This window comes from Hylobates moloch, unplaced genomic scaffold, assembly GCF_009828535.3.
Source record: "Hylobates moloch isolate HMO894 unplaced genomic scaffold, HMol_V3 SCAFFOLD_7, whole genome shotgun sequence".
Taxonomy (NCBI): Eukaryota; Metazoa; Chordata; class Mammalia; order Primates; family Hylobatidae; genus Hylobates; species Hylobates moloch.
Genome location: NW_026652282.1, coordinates 69,801,990 through 69,822,757, shown reverse-complemented (window position 1 = coordinate 69,822,757; position 20,768 = coordinate 69,801,990). Strand labels below are relative to the sequence as shown.

At 35.2% G+C, this 20,768-nt stretch overlaps 1 protein-coding gene across 2 annotated transcripts in view; it reads right to left on the bottom strand.

The window, feature by feature from the left end:
- The window catches only part of APOOL (apolipoprotein O like), an 85,360-nt gene that overhangs the window by 30,993 nt on the left and 33,599 nt on the right, over positions 1 to 20,768 (bottom strand). For both annotated transcript variants that reach the window (XM_032757242.2, XM_032757241.2), the window contains 4 exons: positions 11,444 to 11,548; positions 6,163 to 6,282; positions 3,245 to 3,299; positions 1,725 to 1,823 (listed from right to left, as the gene is read on the bottom strand). In XM_032757242.2, coding sequence (XP_032613133.1) covers positions 1,725 to 1,823; positions 3,245 to 3,299; positions 6,163 to 6,282; positions 11,444 to 11,548 — 379 coding nt within the window. The remainder of the gene's footprint in view (positions 1 to 1,724; positions 1,824 to 3,244; positions 3,300 to 6,162; positions 6,283 to 11,443; positions 11,549 to 20,768) is intronic.

The window sequence follows — 20,768 nt, the reverse complement described above, 5'->3', positions numbered from 1 at the left end:
TCATCCATTCAGATGAGATATATGTGTCTCATCCATTCAGATGAGATTTATGTGTCTCATCCATTCAGATGAGATTTATGTGTCTCATCCATTCAGATGATATATATATATATATAATAAGAATATTCTAGCGTCCTCTCATATATATATTTATATATGTTTTTTATATATATATACATATTATATGAGTTAGGATGCTAGAATGTTCTTATAATTGCACAGCAGTTTTGTACCTAATTATGCCTTGATTTGAGGCTTTTAGGACTATAGCTGGAAAAACAAACTACAAAGTATCTGACATCAGATTCCAGACTGGCTCAGAGCTGTGCCTTCCAATATAAGTAATTTAGTTTGGGGACAATGTCTAGCAACTGGAATGTGGACAAAGGATGGATGAAAGGTGACCAAAATGGCTAGTGACTAGAGAACTACACCAGCTTAGTAAGGGCTTGGAGAAATGAAAAACCTGTATACAAATTTTCATAGTAGCTATATTCCTAATCACCAAAAGCTGGAAACAACCCAAATGTCCAACAGGTAAGTGATAAAGTAAACCGTGGCACATCCATATGAAGGAATACTACTTAGTAACAAAAAGGAACAAGCTATTGACACATGCAACAATCTTGATAATCTGAGTGAAAGAAGCCAGTCTATGTATGATTCCATTTAGATGGCATTCTGAAAAAGACAGAGCTATAGTGACAGACGACAGATCAGTGTTTCTGGGAGTTAGAAGTGGGAAGAAGATCTGACTGCAGACAGACAGCATGAGGTACTTTTTGGGAATGATATAACTGTTCTGTATCCTGGTTGTGGTGATGGTTACCTGACTCTATGTATATATCAAAACTGATAGAATTGTATGAATTTACTGTGTGATAATTTTAAAATATTTATTTTTTTGAGATGGAGTTTCGCTCTTGTTGCCCAGGCTGGAGTGTAATGGCATGATCTTGGCTCATCACAACCTCTGCCTCCCGGGTCCAAGTGATTATCCTGCCTCAGCCTCCTGAGTAGCTGGGATTACAGGCATGTGCCACCACGCCCGGCTAATTTTGTATTTTTAGTAGAGACAGGGTTTCTCCATGTTGGTCAGGCTGGTCTCCAACTCCCGAACTCAGGTGATCCACCCACCTTGGCCTCCCAAAGTGCTGGGATTACAGGCGTGAGCCACCACGCCCAGCCAAAAATTTCTTTAAATACATAGCTGTTTCTATTAAAATTATAATTTGTCATTTTGTTTTCTAGGTAACTTTTTTTTAAGACCTTAAGAGTCACTAACTACCGAAAAAATTTCTTGAGAGTTTTATCTTAATGTAAAAATATATACTAATCACTCAAACTACTTTTCTCAGTCATGACCCCCATATTCTGGCAGCTACTTTAAAGATTTGAGACAGAGATATTGATATATGAGATAAAATCTGATTTTCTCTTGTTCTCATCCTGACCAATGTTGTTGGGACTGACATGGTATCTCATTCTAGTTTTCATCTGCATTTCCATAATGACTAATGACGTTGAACAACCTTTGGAATAGCTATAGTTTTGAAAACAGAAAGTCCTTATAAAAGTAAGCATGCTGTAATACAGAATCTAAAAATCTTTACAGTAGCCTATCCAGATAATATTCAATAAACCATATGAGGTTTTCTCATGACTGCAAAATTCAGAAACTAATATCATGGCATTAAGAGAGAATATATTTTTAAAAACCCTACCTCTTCTCGCTGAAACCAAGCCCGCCAATCCTGAAACTGTAATAACTCCCATTTTCGGAAGAAAATCTCGAGGAGGATTCTTCAGATAGACATAAGCATCTCAAGAAATCAGTTAAAAATTAACATAAACAACTGAATTCTACTGGACATTCTATACAGTTATAATGCAGGAAGGTTAAAGAGATTTGCTAAGACAATAATGAGGTTTAAACATTCTTCAAAAGAGCTGTATATAATGATGATATGAGTAGCAAGCTAAAAAACTAGATATATTTACTTGTTACAAAATAAAATTTTCCTTCCGTAGCTGATTTAATATTTCTTTTCTTAATGATACTGATGGTTATTACTATAAGGAAATGTAATGCTAGAGGGCACATCTTAATATGGGTTACCATAAGGTAAATTTCTGACTGTGTATGTATTATATCTCTATAATGAACTTCTGCCCTTATCTGTTCAAACACTGGTAGCCTCCAGTAAGAAATGAAATAAATACCTTATTAAGGAGTTTTGAATAATAGTTTAAGGATATACACAGCTACTAGACCTTGCTTGCCACTACTCCCTAATAACCTCAGGACAGCCACTGCTGTTGGTTAAAGTCAATCATCAGTGAGCCTAGACAAAAAGTAGATGAAGAGTAGTTCTTGGCTTTCTATATGTTGAATTTGTTTCTGGTTCCAAAAGTACACTTTTCTATCATAGTTAATTATTTAATGGCAATCACATATTTAATCCTATTCCTCATGACTGATGAGGAATATAATTTTGAATTTATTCCTAATACATTAAATAATGACAATTCAAATACAGTTCATCAACTTCATGGAAACATTCAACATTTTAGCTCATCTTTCTATCTCCTATACATATTTATTATGACAACTGGCATAAGCTAAGAATATTACAAAGCTATATCTGTTGCCAAACACCATTAACAAGCTAAAGAGAAAAGTATAATTGCTTTTCAACCATTAGCTTAAATATTCCAGGGTTAGTGATTGCTATAACATTTCCTAGCAATTGACAGCAAAATTCAATGTATTTTAACAGCAAGTAGCACTTAAACTAATTAGCAACAATGGAGACATGTTTTTAATTTATGCTTTATGATATATAATATAGACTTTGTAGTTAAAACAGACCTCAGTTTGTATCCTGGCACTACCACTTACAGTTATGTAACCTCGATAACCTACTTAACCTTTCTAAACCTCAGTTGCCCTCACCTGTAAAATGGGAATAATTATAATACCAATACTAACATAATTGTGACAAAAATTATGTAAAATGCTAAGTACACCTTAGCCAATAATAACTGCTGAATAATATTACTGCTTTGCTATTAATCAATAATCAACAAATAATCAATAAATTAATCAATAAATTGCTATAGAGAGTACCTTCTGAGTTGGTAAATGCATGATAATGGGTAACATACCAAGTTTATTTTTCTCACATTTAAACAATGCAATTTAAAAACACAATAAAACATTTCTAATTATTTACCCACCTACCTTTTCCAAATTGTACTGTATCCATTATCCCATTTTTCACAAAGACATAAACACCCTAAGCAAAAAAAAAGGGGGGAAAGACATCTGCATTTTTGAAGCTGTTGATAATGAGATAAAATTGCCTGCATCTCTGAGATTATATTAAAAGGTTGACTTAACATTATGCCCAAATCTAAATCCAGCTTTCCTATGTATTCACTACCAGAATACTCATTTAACTTAGCTTGTTTTCATTTCCTGCTTTTCATTCTATTTAATATGGATAACACTTATACCATTTTTCTCATATAAATGGACAGTGTGTCTATGAAATAATCAGAGCAGAAATGATACTGAAAAAAAAAAGATTTATCATCTTATTTTATAATGACCTAGAAAAATAAATGGAATTTAAATAAAGAAGAAGGGAGGTATATTTCAGTTTAGAAGCAACATCTGATTAATAAAGATGCAATAGCAAAAACATAATGATTTGTGGAGGGAAAAAAAGAGCAAAAAGCTTAAAGCAAAGGGCTTCATCTTCCTCCCTTTTCTTAGTGTGCATTAGAATGAGAAAAAAAATCTAAATTACCTCAGGACAGAAATCATCCTACATAGACCAGTGTTTATCCTGTTTTTAAATAGGAACATAAATTCCCTAGAAATCAAAACTATGTTAATACTCGGAGGAATTAAAGTTTTAAAGCAAATCTTTAACTTTACCTGTTTCTAACTGATTTATTTTAGTGCAAAAGAGTGTTAAATATATTTATTGAGTGCTAGGTATTATCTCACTTAGATAAGAAAAAAAAAGGAAGTCACAAAATTATTTACTCGTGGTCATATTGTACTCTGTTGATGGAACCAGAAAACACAATCCTTCTCTGAACTAGCTGCTATGAAACCTTGGGATAAAAACAAGAACAAAACAGACTTTCGAAGCAGAGAAAACAGAGATTATTATATTGGACAGGGAAGAAATAAGTTTTTGTTATAGAGATAGCTTGGTTTTGTAATTTTGTCTTACATATTTTAATAGTTTTCAGAGAGATGCAGAGGTTCATCTTGGTTTAAAATTGTACAAATCAGCATAAATGCTAACTGCTATTGAACTACTTTTCTGTAGGGACTGTCTTGAGAATATTTCACCTTCAAAGTTAAAATACCTATTGACCAGTCGATTGGGAATCATTTAACCATTAAGGAAGAAAATTAGTCATCTTTCAAAAAAAAATTTTCTTAGCTCTGCTAAGGAATTCATTTTTACCACTTGGGGTCAGCGCTACCCAAATTTCAAAACACTAAGCTAGCAGGAGTAGAAATTGAATTTGCTCTACATGATTCAAGGTTTAATGTGGAACGAATTTGAGTCAGACATAATTTTTAAAGAATATTACATTTTTAGTGGAAAATTAGGAAAAAAAGTTGTTTACATTTAGGACAAAATGCATTGGAAATTGCCTTTCTTCAACCTATTTGTTTGAGCATATTAATGGAATAAAACATTCTTTTGAGTCTTAAATTGGATGATAGTTACAATAGCAATTTAAAGACCTCTCAGGAACATTTTATCTCACTGAAGAAAAATTTCAGAACATTATGGAAAATTACATCTCAGGAGGCTTAAGTCTGAATCATCTAGCTATTGGCACATAGTCATAGGGGCATGATTCAGACCATAATTGGTTAAGGTATTTCCCTCTTAGATCAAACTATTAATAGTGTGTAGTACAACCAGTACCATAAGAATTGTATGGCAAACACAAGTTTTCAAAAATAACATCATGTATTTATCAGATATTTGAAATATTATCTGGAATTATCAGAGTTCATTGATTTGGTATTTCACCTAAGCACAAATTATTTTTCATAAGCTCATTAGATTTCTTTTTAAAGATAATGGATAGAAACTAAAAAAGAACAATGGTTCACCACCAGGCTATATTTGGGGAAAAGTCACATGTTTACTAGGTCAGAATGATGAAAACGCTGGTGCCAACATTAAGATACTGACACTGGAGATACTGACGCTAACACAATGATGTTTATGTGATGATAATGAAACATTAGTGTTGTATCAGCTTACTCTACCACTCTGCTGATAGATATCACTGATTGAAGGCTAAGCATTAAAGTCACGTGTATTCTACTTTGACCAATAGCTTACTGTAGTTAGAATGGTCTTATGAGCTAACCCCAACAAGTAAATAACACTTTGCCTAGCCAAAGAAGAAAATATTCAGAAATAATCTCAGAACTTCACATAAAAAGTGAGTGATACTGTGTACATGCTAGGTGATATAAATCCTTGCTGAACTACTTTAATCTATGCAGTAGTGGTAGAGTAGGTTCAATATAGCCACAAATTATTTGCTGCTACTTCTACTGAGATTTGGCATCTAATTCCCTTCCCTTTAAAACTTGAGCTGGCCTTAGTGACTTAACAATAGAATGCTGTAGAAGTGACTTTCTTGGACATCTGATGGTAGGCAAAAAGCCTGGCAAATTCTGCCTAGGGCCACTTGTAACATTGTCTTTAGGAGCCCTGAATTACCCATGTAAGTTATATCTGAACTATTTGAAATCACCATGCTTGAGAGGCCACGTGTAAGTGTTCTAGTCAATAATCCCAGCTGAACCCAGGCATCCAGCCATCCTTAACAAGGTGCCAGAGATGCAAATAAAGCTGTCTTGGACTGTCTAGATCAGCTCATTTGCCAGATGAACACCACTGGGCCACCTCTGTCAATGCCACATGCAACAGACAAATCACCTGTCTGAACTCAGATCAAATTCATGACTTACAAAATCATAAGATATAATATAATGGTTGTGGTTTTAAGCCATTAAGTTTTGGATTAGTTTTCTACACACCAATAGGTAACTGGAACAATTAATCAGAAATCTCTGATATTAAACCACTATCAGAATTGACTTACCTTGCACCAGCCAATATAACAACCAGTTGCAGTGCGGATGGAAGCAAAGCCCATTTGTAAATGACCAGGCTGCTCTTCAACATATTTAGACTGGAGCGGTGGTGCAGTATATATGGGGAGCTACAGGCACAAAATGTTCATGTCAAAAACATAAAATAGCTGGACTGTCCATAACAGCGGTATGGCAGAACAGGAATCCTCATCAGCCTTCTTCCTAAAAACAACTAAAAATGCTGATAAAACACTTTTTAAAAACCATCTTAAATAGAGGAATGATGTGGTAAATGGTTTATAAATAAAGACTGTTTAAAACCCAGAAATTAAAAGATGCCAAATATAATATAATCCAATGGTTCTACTCCTATGTATATTTAGAGAAACTACTGCCTTTGCACACCCAGAGTTAGTATAATAACGTTCACAGCAACATTTTAATTACAACCAACCCAATGTCCATCCACAGTAAAATGGATCCTTTGGGGTATATTCGTACAAAGAAATATTAGAAATTAGGGGGTAAATATAAAAATTACAGCAACATGGAAAAATTTGGATGAATTTCAGGAATATAAGGTTACTTAAAAAAAACAAAAATCATATTGCTTAGCGATACAGCCACATAAGGTAAAATTAAAAAGTAAAGGAGGGGAATAATAGTAAAAATTCAGGGTAATGGTAACCTCTGAGTGGAATGAAATGGAAACACAGAGGATTTTGTTTTCCTTTAAATTGGGTGGTAGGTATACAGTTGTACATCATTATCATCATCATATTATTCATACCTTTCATATTTTGAACAGCCTTTTGATTCTAATTAGTATTTAATAAAAACAAACATACACAAAAGAACAATGAAAAACTTAACCAGGTAAGGACTTACTTCCTTTTAAAAAAAATTTTTTTTTTTTTGCTTTTATACTTAGGGTATAAATCCTCCTATGAAGCTTGGTGTTTGAGGAAGATAGAACTGGGAAGAATCAAGTTTACAAATCAACATCAAGAGAACTAGATGATTAATAACTTTGGATTTGGTCCTCTACCAACGACAAAAATGAAACTATAGTTAACACTATATTGTATTCTTGAAAAATGCTAAGAGTGGGTATAAAATGTCCTCATCCCAAAAATGATAACTATTCAAGGTGATACATATGTAAATTAGACAGATTTAGTCATTCCACAATGTATATATACTTCAAAGCATCATGCTGTACAAGGTAAATACATACAATTTTATGTCAGTTTTTTTATTTAAATTTAAAAAATATATAAAACATAAGACAGTGTGAGTTTGGTAAAGCTTTTCCCGTAGTAAGTCAGAAAAGTCTTGTTTTACCATTAAATGACTCTTTACTACCCATACCAGGATTCAAGAGTTAGTGTTTATCTTTCTGGACTAATGCTTAGATTAAATTCACCACATTGGCAACTATGTATAATTAGGAAGGTGAGAGATGCATATCTTATTAAAGATGCATTTTATATATAAAAAGCAGGGGCACTGCAAGTAGGCAAGTTTCCTCTCTACCCTAGAAAGGAGAGATATATGTGGATGTACTGGTGTCAGAGTGGGCAACGTTATTTACTTATATGTTTGTCCATCGTGTTTCTATCCTCTTTATTATTTACACATCCCAATTCCAAACTTTATTACACTCATTGTTCTTATTCTCTCCCCTCTGTCCCCATCAAAACCTGCTGATTAAGTTGTTTTTTTGTTTGTTTGTTTGTTTTTTGAGACAGGGTCTTGCTTTGTCATCCAGTCTAGAGTACAGTGGCATGAACACAGCTCACTGCAGCCTCAATCTCCCGGGCTCAAGAAATCCTCCCACCTCAGCATCCCGAGTAGCTGGAACTACAGGCACACCCCCAACAAACCCGGCTAATTTTCGTATTTTTTTGTAGAGATGGGGTTTCACCCTGTTGCCCAGACTGGTCTCCAATTCCTGAGCTCAAGCAATCCGCCCGCCTTGCCATCCTAAAGTGCTGGGATTACAAGCGTGAGGCACCGCGCCTCACGGGTTCAGGTTCTTTATCTGTTTGTTGCCTATTATAAACAAAATTTTGTATATGTAGTTTTCTAGGAAGAGCATTCAAAGTTTTTATCAGACTCTCAAAGGGGTCAGAATGGTTAAGAGGCAGTGTTTTAAAGTATTTTCCTTCTAAGGCATAGGCATAGTTGAAAGGTTTATGATGATAGGATTTCAGCTCTACTTTAATTTTAAGAGCTAGCCAGTAGGATGTTACTACAGTCTCCACTGAGAAGAGCATTCTCACTACAAATTTTAGAGGCCTTGGGGCTTAAATGCCACTTATTGTATAGCTAGAACTTGTATGTTCTCATTTAGAAATTATGATTACATTGAGTAAGCTATAAAATCACATTTAAAATTAAATTGAACCAAAGTAACTAAAACTCTCAAATCAGTATTTTTCTGTTATTTCTCAGTGATAACAAGCAAATGACAAGAAAATAAGTATAATTCATCTCATAGAGGGATTTTAAAAAGAAATGTCCAGGGATGTCTAGGGCTGGCTGTATACATGCATTCCAATTGCCAGTCATTTTACTGATCTGAATACTACCGATTTCTTTTTTTTTTTTTTTTTTTTTTTTTTTTTGGAGGAGGCTTCTTCCTCTTCCCAGGAGGCTGGAGTGCAGTGGCGCGATCTCCGCTCACTGCAAGCTCCGCCTCCCGGGTTCACGCCATTCTCCTGCCTCAGCCTCTCCGAGTAGCTGGGACTACAGGCGCCCGCCACCACGCCCGGCTAATTTTTTGTATTTTTAGTAGAGACGGAGTTTCACCATGGTCTCGATCTCCTGACCTCGTGATCCGCCCGCCTCGGCCTCCCAAAGTGCTGGGATTACAAGCGTGAGCCACCGCGCCCGGCCTACTACCGATTTCATGGTTAAAAAAATGATTGTCTCATGGTCCTACAGAGTTTTCTATTAAAGGGAGATTTACTTATGTTCACTAGATGGCATATAAGGAAGGAATACACTGAGAATATTTAAAAAGATGTTTAGTGAGAAGAGTTGAACTAAAACAGATTTTCTGTTTAGCTACAAGTTTACCAAAAGATTCAAATAACCAAATAACCAGAACACTTCATTCATAAAGTATTCTGGTTTAGTAGAAGTGTTATTACAGATTTAAACGGAAGTATAGCTCACTTTACACAATAAAAGTAGCTGGAAATGTTGCACATAAATCACATTTTAATCCCTTCAGAAATTCTACATTCCTCAAGGACTAGATCCTGACTTTGTGTATAGCCCCTAGCACATAGCTGGCAACCAACTTTGTTTAATAAGTAATTCAATTAAATGATATTTAAAATGTACTTGGGGAATACAGTAAATACCAAGGAATACTGTGTATTCCATAATAAACAGCACTACTTTATTTTAAAATTTCAAAAATTAAATTCAGCCATTAGGGATTTATCTTCCTACCTAGATTTGAGCTGTCCAGATATGGGAGTGTCAAGGAAGCCTTAAAATCAACATCCTCCTAAGATTAATAAAAAGAAAAAATAAAAAAATACTTAGAATCAGTTAGCGGGTAGGGAAATGACTCTACCCTAGACCATTAATGAAAATAAACTTGATCTAGTAATTAGAACAGTGCTTCACAAATATATAAGAGGAGCTTAGAAAATATTTTTGGTTGAATTTATGAATATTATCTTTATGCATGTTAGTTTGGAATATTATCAATTTTTTGTGCCTTTTGACCTACACTTCTGCTTATAGAAATTCATTCTAAGGAAATGGTTATAGATGTATATATAGATTCAATACAAAGTGGTTCAACAAGTACTGATTACAATAGCAATAGCTGGAAATAGTCTACATTTCCAAAAATTTATGAAAATTTTACATTTATTTGATGGTAGTATATTCATACAACAGAATATTTATGACACCATTAAGAATTCTGCCCAATGTCATCTAACTAGTCACTCATGGAATCAGGACTCAAATTCAGGCCTGATTCAAAAACATATTATTAAGTGTGTAGATAAATCTTAAGGGTGACTTAAAGTAGGAAGAGATAAAAAGCACAATGATGAATAGAATTAGTAACCACAATTACAGCTAAACAGGCTGGCATGATAAGCCAGATCAACAAGGTAAAATTTAAACAGGTATAAATATACCTTCAACAGAGTCCAAAAAGTTCAAATGCCTAAGTACAAACTGGGATGAGGCATACCTTACCAGTAGTCCATGTAAAAAGGCTTAATGAATTTTAGAGAACCACATGCTTACTATGTCATGGTCAAAGGCTGCTTATGAGCATGGTTGATTTTGAGCACTCAAATATAAAAACTAACGTGATCTTAGGCAGCATTAATAGAAATATAACATCTAGAAGAGGAGAAGTCAGAGATCGACTCTATCCTGTAGCAGTCAAAACACTGTGGTTCATACATCCAAGTCATGGCACCAAAAACCAAAATGCTTTTTAAAAAGAAAAACAAACTACTTACACCTGAAGAAAACACTAACTATCCTGAACATGCTTGGCAGAGGCTGATCATGATAGTGAGGAACTCAAAGCTGTGATGTATGAGAAATAGTTGAAGCAACTGAATGCTTTAAAATGTTTATCCTGGAAGCAAAATTACTTAAAGTATAACTGATATTTAAAGGCTTGTTTTTTGAAAGAGCGTTTTCTGTATGGCACCAATGCAAGAGATACAGCACCAACAGGTAGAAGTTATATTATGAGACAAATTTCTATCTGACATAAGAAAGGACCTTAAGTTAAATGAGAGGATTTAGAAAATGGAATGGGCTCCTTAGGCTCCTTTACCTAGAGTTTTATTCATGTAGAAGATATATGGCCACTAAATGTGCCTACTATAGAGGGAATTACAGTACCATACAGAAGGTTGATCTAGAAAACATATAAGGTCACTTCCAAAACTGAGATCTTAATGACTTTCTTAAACTCAAGTTTCCTAACACTGAATGTACCTGTGTAAGTTTTTCAAGAAAGAAAAATCAGACTGCCTAGAACATCTAACACCCTCCACTACTTATTGATTATTCATTAAGAAAAATCACTAGTTGTTTTTCATTGGAGTTAGAATTTTAGATGCTTGAGTTACATATTGTCTTTTGAGATACTTCATAACTATTTCTCTCAACTTTTAAAATCTAACAAAGACTTCTAAGACATTTTTGATGAGCAAAAATGATTTTTAAAAATATAGCTTTTGTGTCATCTTGATATTATACAAAGTTAATAAACCTTTGTAGGCAAATTACCTGCTCTGGTTTCACTAGCTGCTTTTTGGATTCCTCTTCTTTGGCTGCATGTACACTTACAGATGCATATATCAGACCTGCAGGCATGGTTGTCAGTTTTCCCATCTAAGAAAGATATATCAAAAACACCTTTTTAGTTGAAAAGCTTTCCATCTTCCATTTCCTAATAAATTCTGGAAGAATCTCAGGAAATCTATTGGTTTCACTTTAATATATTAAATACTCAAACACTCCAAATTACCTCATACATTTTTAAGACATAGTTGATAAAATTATCTTCTCACACTGGATGGCAGAGCACTATTTTTACCTGTTTGTTAACTACTTCATAAGAAATATTAATATTAATCTGGAATATTATTATGTAATAATATAGCAATGTAATAATTACTAAAATCTGAGGAATGGAGTGGGATTGGTCTTGATATTCATTCAGTCCACAAACATCAATTGAACACCTACTATGTGCCAGACTCTGGTCTTAGTGCTTAGAATATATCAGTGAACAAAACAAAGATTCCTGTTCTCATACAAATGACATTCTAGTAGAGAGGAGACAGACAATAAACACAATAAACAATATGTTATATTATAAGTTGATAAATGCTCTGGAGAAAGTAAAGGATAAGAGTGGTCTGGAGTACTGAGTGATGCAGCCTGCATCTTGAAATACAATTTATATTAACACTATCCATAAAAAATGAATTCTTTCTATTATAAATCCTTTGCCTCGATTTTCCCAATGCATTCCCTTTTACCTGTTTCTTGCTAAATCTAAAGCAAAAAGTGATCTTTGTTTTAGCTATAACTTGATTTGAATTAAGAATGAGGAAAAGTACCGGCTCTAAGAATAAAGTCTTCTAGTGTTATTCAGGTACCAAAATAATTCCCAAAGATTATCCATTCAACAAGGCCAAATGTAAAGCTTTCCAAGGTACAAATATTTTAACACTCTGATTCTTTAGATGGGAAAGAAGCTTCCTGAATTTGACAAAGGAAATTATGAGGGAAGCAGTCTCCTTGTTTTACACACAAATAAAATTGTGCAACACCTGGGAGAATCATTGGCTAAAGGATTCTAAACGTTCTCCAATGACAGTGATAGTACCTATACTTCATTTCTGACACTGTGTTTAATATTTTCTGAGAAGAGCAAGGGAAGCTACTCAGGCATCAATCAGTTAAGTAATTTCCTGTTTAAACTGGGCAGGACTCTGATTTAGATTGGGGCTGTAAAAATACAGGGTAAAATTAAGAGTCAAGACTAAGAAGATAAATTTTTTTTATTCTCCTCCCCCATGCCTCCTTCTAGTACAGGAAACAGCATCATAGAATGATTTATCTGCACATGCTTCCCTTAAAGACATCACTTTTTTAATTTCTTATACCCAGTTGGTATTCATTAATGAAATAACAAGATTTCCACACCATACCTATGTCAGGTATAATTTAAATGTATATTAAAACTGATGCCAGCAAGTACGGTCCCCATGAACCAGGGAAATTTTGTTAATAAAAGCTCTATATTATAGGAAGGATGTAAAATTTTATAACATTGAAAGCTTTTTTTGAAATATCTGACTAGACTTTACTTCTTCTTAAGAGACTACTCCCTGGATATAAGACAAATACTATCAAAGTATGCTAATATCTGAATTTTTTCAACACACTAATGATCACAGAGTATACTCATGTTACTTCATATAATGCAATAATAATATGTAGACTATAAAAGAATTTCACAGGTATTGCTGATAATTATGATCTAGTATTCCAGATTATGGATTTACTAATTGAGCTCATGGCCTAAAAGTTAATATACCTTGAAAATTGCCTAAGTACTTTCTCCACATTTTTTACTCTGTAAGGTAATAAAGGTCCACCCATTCTTTCCTACTGTCTTCATAGATTCCTTGATTTTTATTGAGGAGGCAGTATGGCACAATGGAAAAAAAATATGAGCTTAGGGCCAGGAGTGGGGGCTCACGCCTATAATCCCAGAACTTTGGGAGGCCGAGGCAGGTGGATCACCTGAGGTCAGGAGTTCGAGACCAGCCTGACCAACATGGTGAAACCCTGTCTCTACTGAAAATACAAAATTAGCTGAGTGTGGTGGTGCATGCCTGTAATCCCAGCTACTTGGGAGGCTGAGGCAGGAGAATCACTTGAACCCAGGAGGTGGAGGTTGCAGTGAGCCGAAATAGCACCACTGTACTCCAGCCTGGGCAACAAGAGCAAAATTCTGTCTCAACAAAAAAATACACATATATATATATACACACACATATATATATGAGCTTAGGAGTTACACAGAACTGACTGTCTAAACTTGAATCAATTATTGAAGCTCTTCAAGTTATGCTGCCCAGTATGGTAACTACTAGCCACATGTGGTTATTTAAATTGAAATTAAAATTATTAATAAATAAAAGCTTCAGTTGCATTAGTCCCATTTCAAGTGCTCAACAGCCATAATGTAGAGCACAGATATAAAACAAGTCCATCATAGCAGAAAATTCTAGTGGACAGTGATGTCTTAATTAGGTTAACTAATTATTATTAGGTTAAATATCTGAAAAAATGTGTATGCCATCCTGTTGATTATCACAAGGATTAAATAAGGAGTTATATTAAAATGGCTTACACTTGGTACATAGGCAATTACGTTTAGTTTCCCATTCCTTCTGTTTGCTGAATAAAAAAATTAAGTGGCTGTGCTTATTCCTCATTTTTTTTTCACGTGTATTTCATGCTAATCAGGCTCTAGTGAGAACAGTGATAACAATAAAATCTATCCAGCATATTTATTACCTCCAAACAAAAAAAGGTTGCAATTTTTGTCAAAAGCAATCAGGAAGACTGGCACACTAGGGTATCTACAAGTCTAAGTTATACTGGTGAAGTACATGTCACTATCTTAAAGAGGGAAAGCTAATGGTACAGCACATTGAAAATTTTTGAACAAAGATTGGCAAGCTACAACTCTGGGCTAAATCTGGCCTGGACTCTAAGCTTAAAATGTTTTTAAAAAACATATTTAAAGATTTGTAAAAACAAAGAAGAATATGTGACAAGAAATCTTATGCATCCTGCAAAGCCTAAAACATTTACCATGTGGCCATTTACAAAAAAAAAAAAATTGCCAGCCTCCAATTTAGAAAACCAAATAAGATATTCAAAAAGTTATTAGAGTTTGGGGTGTTATAAAAAACTTACAGCCTCATGAGGCTGTCATTAATTAAACAGCATTAAAATTGAGCAGAGATAATCAAGTTTTCACAAGAGGAAAGACCTTGACTTAAAACTATTTGTAACTCGAAATAATAACTGATCAAGTCAAAATTATGACTTATTTAAAATCAATGAGATTAAAAACTGGCTCTCTACAAAATATAACAGGTCCTAAAACAGAATTCTCTCACATGGAAATTTACAAACAGCAGGGCTAAAAGATGAGCATGAGGTAACTTACCCGTAAGACTCACCCCCCCCAACTATTCCTACAATAAAAATATAGCTGATTCTTGTTATTTCCAGCAGTTATATTCTATAAAGTAGCTGTGAATACTGATTTACAGAATACTGTACCATTTCTCCAGGGAAAAATACAGAGTGGGCTTCCTGTGACAGCAAGTTTTTTGAAGGTTTTTTATCATGAACTGATGTTGAATTTTATTAAATGCTTTTTCAGAATCAATTGAAATGATTATATGATTTTGATCCTTCATTCTGTTGATACAATGTACTACACTAACTGATTTGCATATGCTGAACCATCCTTGCATCACTGGGATAAATCCTACTTGGTCATGATGAATGATCTTTTGAATGTGTTTTGGAATTTGGTTTGCTGGTATTTTGTTGAGAATTTTTGCATCAATATTCATCAGGGATATTGGTCTATAGTTTTCTTTTTTGATGTGTTTTAATATCAGGGTAATATTAGCCTTGTAGAATGAGTTCAGAAGTATTCCCCTCTTCTCTGTTTTTCAGAATAGTTTCAGTAGAACTGGTATTTCTTCTTTAAATATTTGGTAAAATCCAGCAGTGAAGACATCAAGTCCCAGGCTTTTTCCTTCTGGGGAGATTTTTACTATGTCTTCCATCTCATTGTTATCTGTCTGTTCAGATTTTGGATTTCTTCATGGTTCAATGTTGGTAGGTTGTGTGTGTCTGGGAATTTATCCATTTCTTCTAGATTTTCCAATTTATTGGCATATAGTTGATCACAGCAGCCACTAATGATCCTTTGAATGTCTGCAGTATTGGTTGAATGTCTCCTTTTTCATCTCTGATTTTATTTATTTGGGTGTTCTCTCTCTTTTGTTTTGTTAGTCTAGCTAAAGGTTTGTAAATTTCATCTTTTAAAACAACCAACTTTTTGTTTCATTGATCTTTTGTATTATTTTCTTCATTTCAATTTCACTTATTTCTGTTCTGATCTTTATTATTTCTTTTCTTCTACTGATTTTGTATTTGGTTAGCTCTTGCTATTAAGAATTTTTGTTTTGGGAGGTGTGAAGATGGCTGATTAGAAGCAGCCAGTTTATGCTGCTCTCAAGGAGAAGATACACAGCAGCCAATGAACACAAGCTCTTCCACTGAATCATCCAGGAGGACATGCTGGAATTCATCAACGGAGCACCATGACCCACAGAGAGCAGAGAAGTGCAAGACAGGACAGCTGCCCACCCAGGACTGGCAGGAAGACAAGGGGGGCTCCCCACCACAGGGAAATGGTAAGTCAGCAAAAGCCCCCAGACACTCACACTTATGCCATGAACCTTTGCAATCCTGGACACAGGAGATCCCCATAGACCCTCTATTCCCAAGGCCTCCAGACAGACTCAGGTTGTCTGGAGTTTTCTGGGTGGGCAGAGTTGCCACTCAGGCACATAAGGATGCCCAAGGGACTTCGACTCCTGAGCACTCTTGCACCAGCTACATAGTTCCACCAACAAGGGAGGCCAGACTCTCTCACATGGCCCCAGGATAGGGGCCATATTCATGGTGCTGAGGAATGGATGGACTGCAGGCTTTGCCTCTGCTACACCTGTCTAGGCAAAGCCCACTGGCCTGGGATCCTAACACAACCACACCAACCCCACCTAAGAATTCAGGCCAATAGCAGCTCTGCAATTCTTCTGAGATAAACCTCCCAGACGTAACTGACAAGACTGACATTTTTGCCAATGCCTCAGGCCCCACCTCTACTACACTCAGGCTGAGAAGGGAGAGAAGAGCCCAAAATATTGCTGGCCTCCAGCACACTGCAGCAGCCTTACAGAAAAGTGGCCAGATTATTTTCCAGCAGGTCTCTGCCAGTGGTACTCCTCACTGAGCAGAGCTTCCCTACCAGGGTCCCCAGTACAGCCACCCTACCCCAATCTGAGCACTTGGGCTGGCAGCAGCTCTGCATTTCCCTGGGATGGAGCTCCCAGAAGTAATCAAGAGACACACCACTTTTACAATTACTGCAGCAAAACAAAACAACAACAACAACAAATCCAAAGGACAGCAACATCAAACATTAAAGGAACGTCAGCCCACATGTGAAAAAGAATGAGTGCAAGAACTCGGGCAACTGGAAAAGCCAGAGTGTCTTCTTACCTCCAAACAACTGCACTACCTCCACAGCAATGGTACTTAACTAGACTAAAGTGGTAGAAATGAAAGACAAAAGGTTTAGAATATAGATAGGAATGAAGAACATCAAGATTCAGAAGAAAGTTGAACCAAATCCAAAGAATCTAAATAATTAAATAAAACAATACAAGAGTTGAAAGATAAAATTGCCATTTTAAGAACCAAAACCAATAGAAAGAGCTGAAAAACTGCACTGTAAAAATTTCATAATATAGTCAGAAGTACTAACAGCAGAAAAGACCAACCTGAGGGAAGAATCTGAGCTTGAAGATTGGTTCTTCCAATCAACTCAGTTAGACAAAAACAGAATAAAAAAGGAACAAAACCTCTGGAAATGTGGAATTATGTAAAGAGACCAAACCAATGACTCACTGGCATCCCTAAAACACAGAGAGAAAGAGACAGTAACTTGGAAAACATATTTGAGAATACTGTCCATGAAAATGTCCCCAACCTCACTAGAAAGGTCAACATTCAAATTCAAGAAATGAATAGAAGCCACGTGAGGCAGTATATAAGATGACCATCCCCAAGACACATACTTATCATATTCTTCAGGGTCAATGTGAAAAAATATTAAAGGCAGCTAGAGAGAAGAAGCAGGTCATCTGTAAAGGGAACTCCATCAGGCTAAGAGTGGCCTTCCAGCAGAAATGCTGTAAGCCAGAAGAGATTTGGGGCCTATATGCAGCATTCTTAAATAAAACAAATTCCAAACAAGAATATCATATCCAGCCAAAACATGCTTCATAAGCTAATGAGAAATAAGATTCTTGTCAGACAAACAAATGCTAAGGAAATTTGTTACCACCAGATCTGCCTTACAAGAGGTCCTTAAAGGAGTACTAAACATGGAAATGAAAGACTGCTAGTGGCACCACAAAAATCCCCTCAAGTACATAGACTATTGATACTATAAAGCAACCACACAATCAAATCTGCATATTAACCCGCTAACAACAAGATGACAAGACCAAATCTGCACATATCAATGTTAAACTTGAATGTAAACAGGCTAAATGCCCCATTTGAAAGGCATGCAGTGGCAAGTTAGATAAAGAAGTAAAAACCAATTGTATGCTGTCTTCAAGAGACCCATCTCACATGCAGTGACATCCATTGGCTCAAATTAAATGGATGGAGAAAAATTCACCAAGGAAACACAATATGAATAAGGGCAGGGGGTGCTAATCTAATTTTACACAAAAAAGACTTTAAACCAACGATCAAAAAAGGACAAAGAAGGACATTATATTATAATGAGTTCAATTCAAGAAGACTTAACAATCCTAAATATATATGCACCCAATACTGGAGTGCCCAGATTCATAAAGTAAGTTCTAGTTCTTAGAGACCTACAAGGAGACTTACATAAATACACAATAACTGTGGGAAACCTCAACACCCCGCTGGCAGTACTAGAAATATCAAGACAGAAAACTAACAAAGATACCAGGACCTGAACTTGACACATGACCATATGGATCTAACAGACATCTACATAACACTCCACCCAACAAAAACAGAATATACATTACTCTCATCTGCACATGGCACATACTCTAAAATTGACCAATCAGCCCTAAAGCAGTTCTCAAAAAACACACACACAAAAAAACTGAAATCATACCAATCACATTCTCAGACCACAGTGCAATTAAAAAAAAATAAGTCAATACCAAAATCTCTTAAAACCATACAATTACATGGAAATTAAACAATATGCTCCTGAATTACTTTTGGGTACACAATGAAATTAGGGCAGAAACCAAAAAATCATTTGAAACTAATGAAAACAAAGATACAACATATCAGAACCTCTGGGACACAGCTAAAGCACTATTAAGAGGAAAGTTTATAGCACTGAAAATCCACATCAAAAAGCTTGACAGATCTCAAATTAACATCACCTAACATCACACCTAGAGAAACTTGAAAAACAAGAACCAACCAACCAAAAAGGTAGCAGAAGAAAAATAATAACCAAAATCATAGAGCAACTCAATATAATAGATGTGAAAAACAATACAAAAGATTTAAAAAAAGTTGGTTTTTTGAAGAAATAAATAAGATTGAGAGACAACTAGCTAGACTAATAATGAAAAAAAGAAGATCCAAATAAACACAATCAGAAGTGACAAATGGAACATTACCACCAACTACATGGAAATACAAACAACCCCCAGAAACTATTATGAAATCCTCTATGAACACACGCTAGAAAACCTGGAAGAAACAAATAAATTCCTAGAAATATATACCACCCAAGATTGAAACATGAAGAAATTAAAACTCGGAACAGAGAAATAATGAGTTCAGAAATTTAAACAGTAATAAAAAGCCTACCAACCAGAAAAAAAAAAAAAAAAAACCTGGACCAGATAGATTCACAGCTTAGTTCTACCAGATGTATAAAGAAGAGCTGGCACCAATCCTACTAAAAGTATTCCAAAAATTGAGGAGGAGGGACTATGAGGCTAGCATCATTGTAATACCAAAACCCCACAGAAACACAACAAAAGAAGAAAACTTCTGGCCGATACTCTGATAAACATAGATGTAAAACTTCTAAACAAAATACTAGAAAGCCAAATCTAGGAAAACATCTAGGAAATACTAGAAAGCCAAATCTAGGAAAACACCATGACCAAGAAGGCTTTAAACCTGGGATGCAAAGGTGGTTTAATAGATGCAAATTAAGAAATGTAATTAATCACATAAACAGAACTAAAAACAAGACCCTCTTAATAGATGCAGAAAAGGATTTCAGTAAAATTCAACAACCTTTGTCATATGCATAGTTTGTGAATATTTTCTCCCACTCTGTAGGTTGTCTGTTTTCTCTGCTGATTTCTTTTGCTGTGCAGAAGCTTTTTAGTTTAATTAGGTGCCATTTGTTTATTTTTGTTTTTGTTGTATTTGTTTTGGGGGTTTTAGTCATGAATTCTTTGCCTAGACTGATGTCTACAAGAGTTTTTACAATGTTGTCTTCTAGAATTTTTATAGTTTCAAGCCTTATATTTAAGGCTTTGATCAATCTTGAGTTGATGTTTGTATATTGTGACAGACAGGGGTCCATTTTCATTCTTCTATGTGTGGCTTACCAGTTATCCCAGCACCACTTGTTCAGTAGGGTGTCCTTTCCCTACTTTATATTTTTGTATGCTTTGTCAAAGATCAGTTGGCTGTATTTGGCTTTATTTCTGGGTTCTCTGTTCTGTTCCATTGGTCTATGTGCCTAGTTTTACACCAGTACCATGTTGCTTTGGTAAGTATAGCCTCATAGTATAGTTTGAAGTCAGGTGTACTAGTCTGTTTTCACACTGCTAATAAAGACATATCTGAGACTGAGCAATTTACCAAAGAAAGAGGTTTAATGGACTCACAGTTCCACATGGCTAGAGAGGCCTCAAAATCATGGCAGAAGGTGAAAGGCACATCTCATATGGCAGCAGACAAGAGAAGAATGACAGCGAAGCAAAAGGGGTTTCCCCTTATAAAACCATCAGATCTCATGAGACTTATTCATGAGACTCAATTATCTCCCACAACATGAGCAAATTATGGGAGCTACAATTCAAGATGAGATTTGGGTGGGAACACAGCCAACCCATATCATCAGGTAATGTGACGCCTCCAGATTTGAAAAAGACACATATACACACGTTTATAGCAGCAC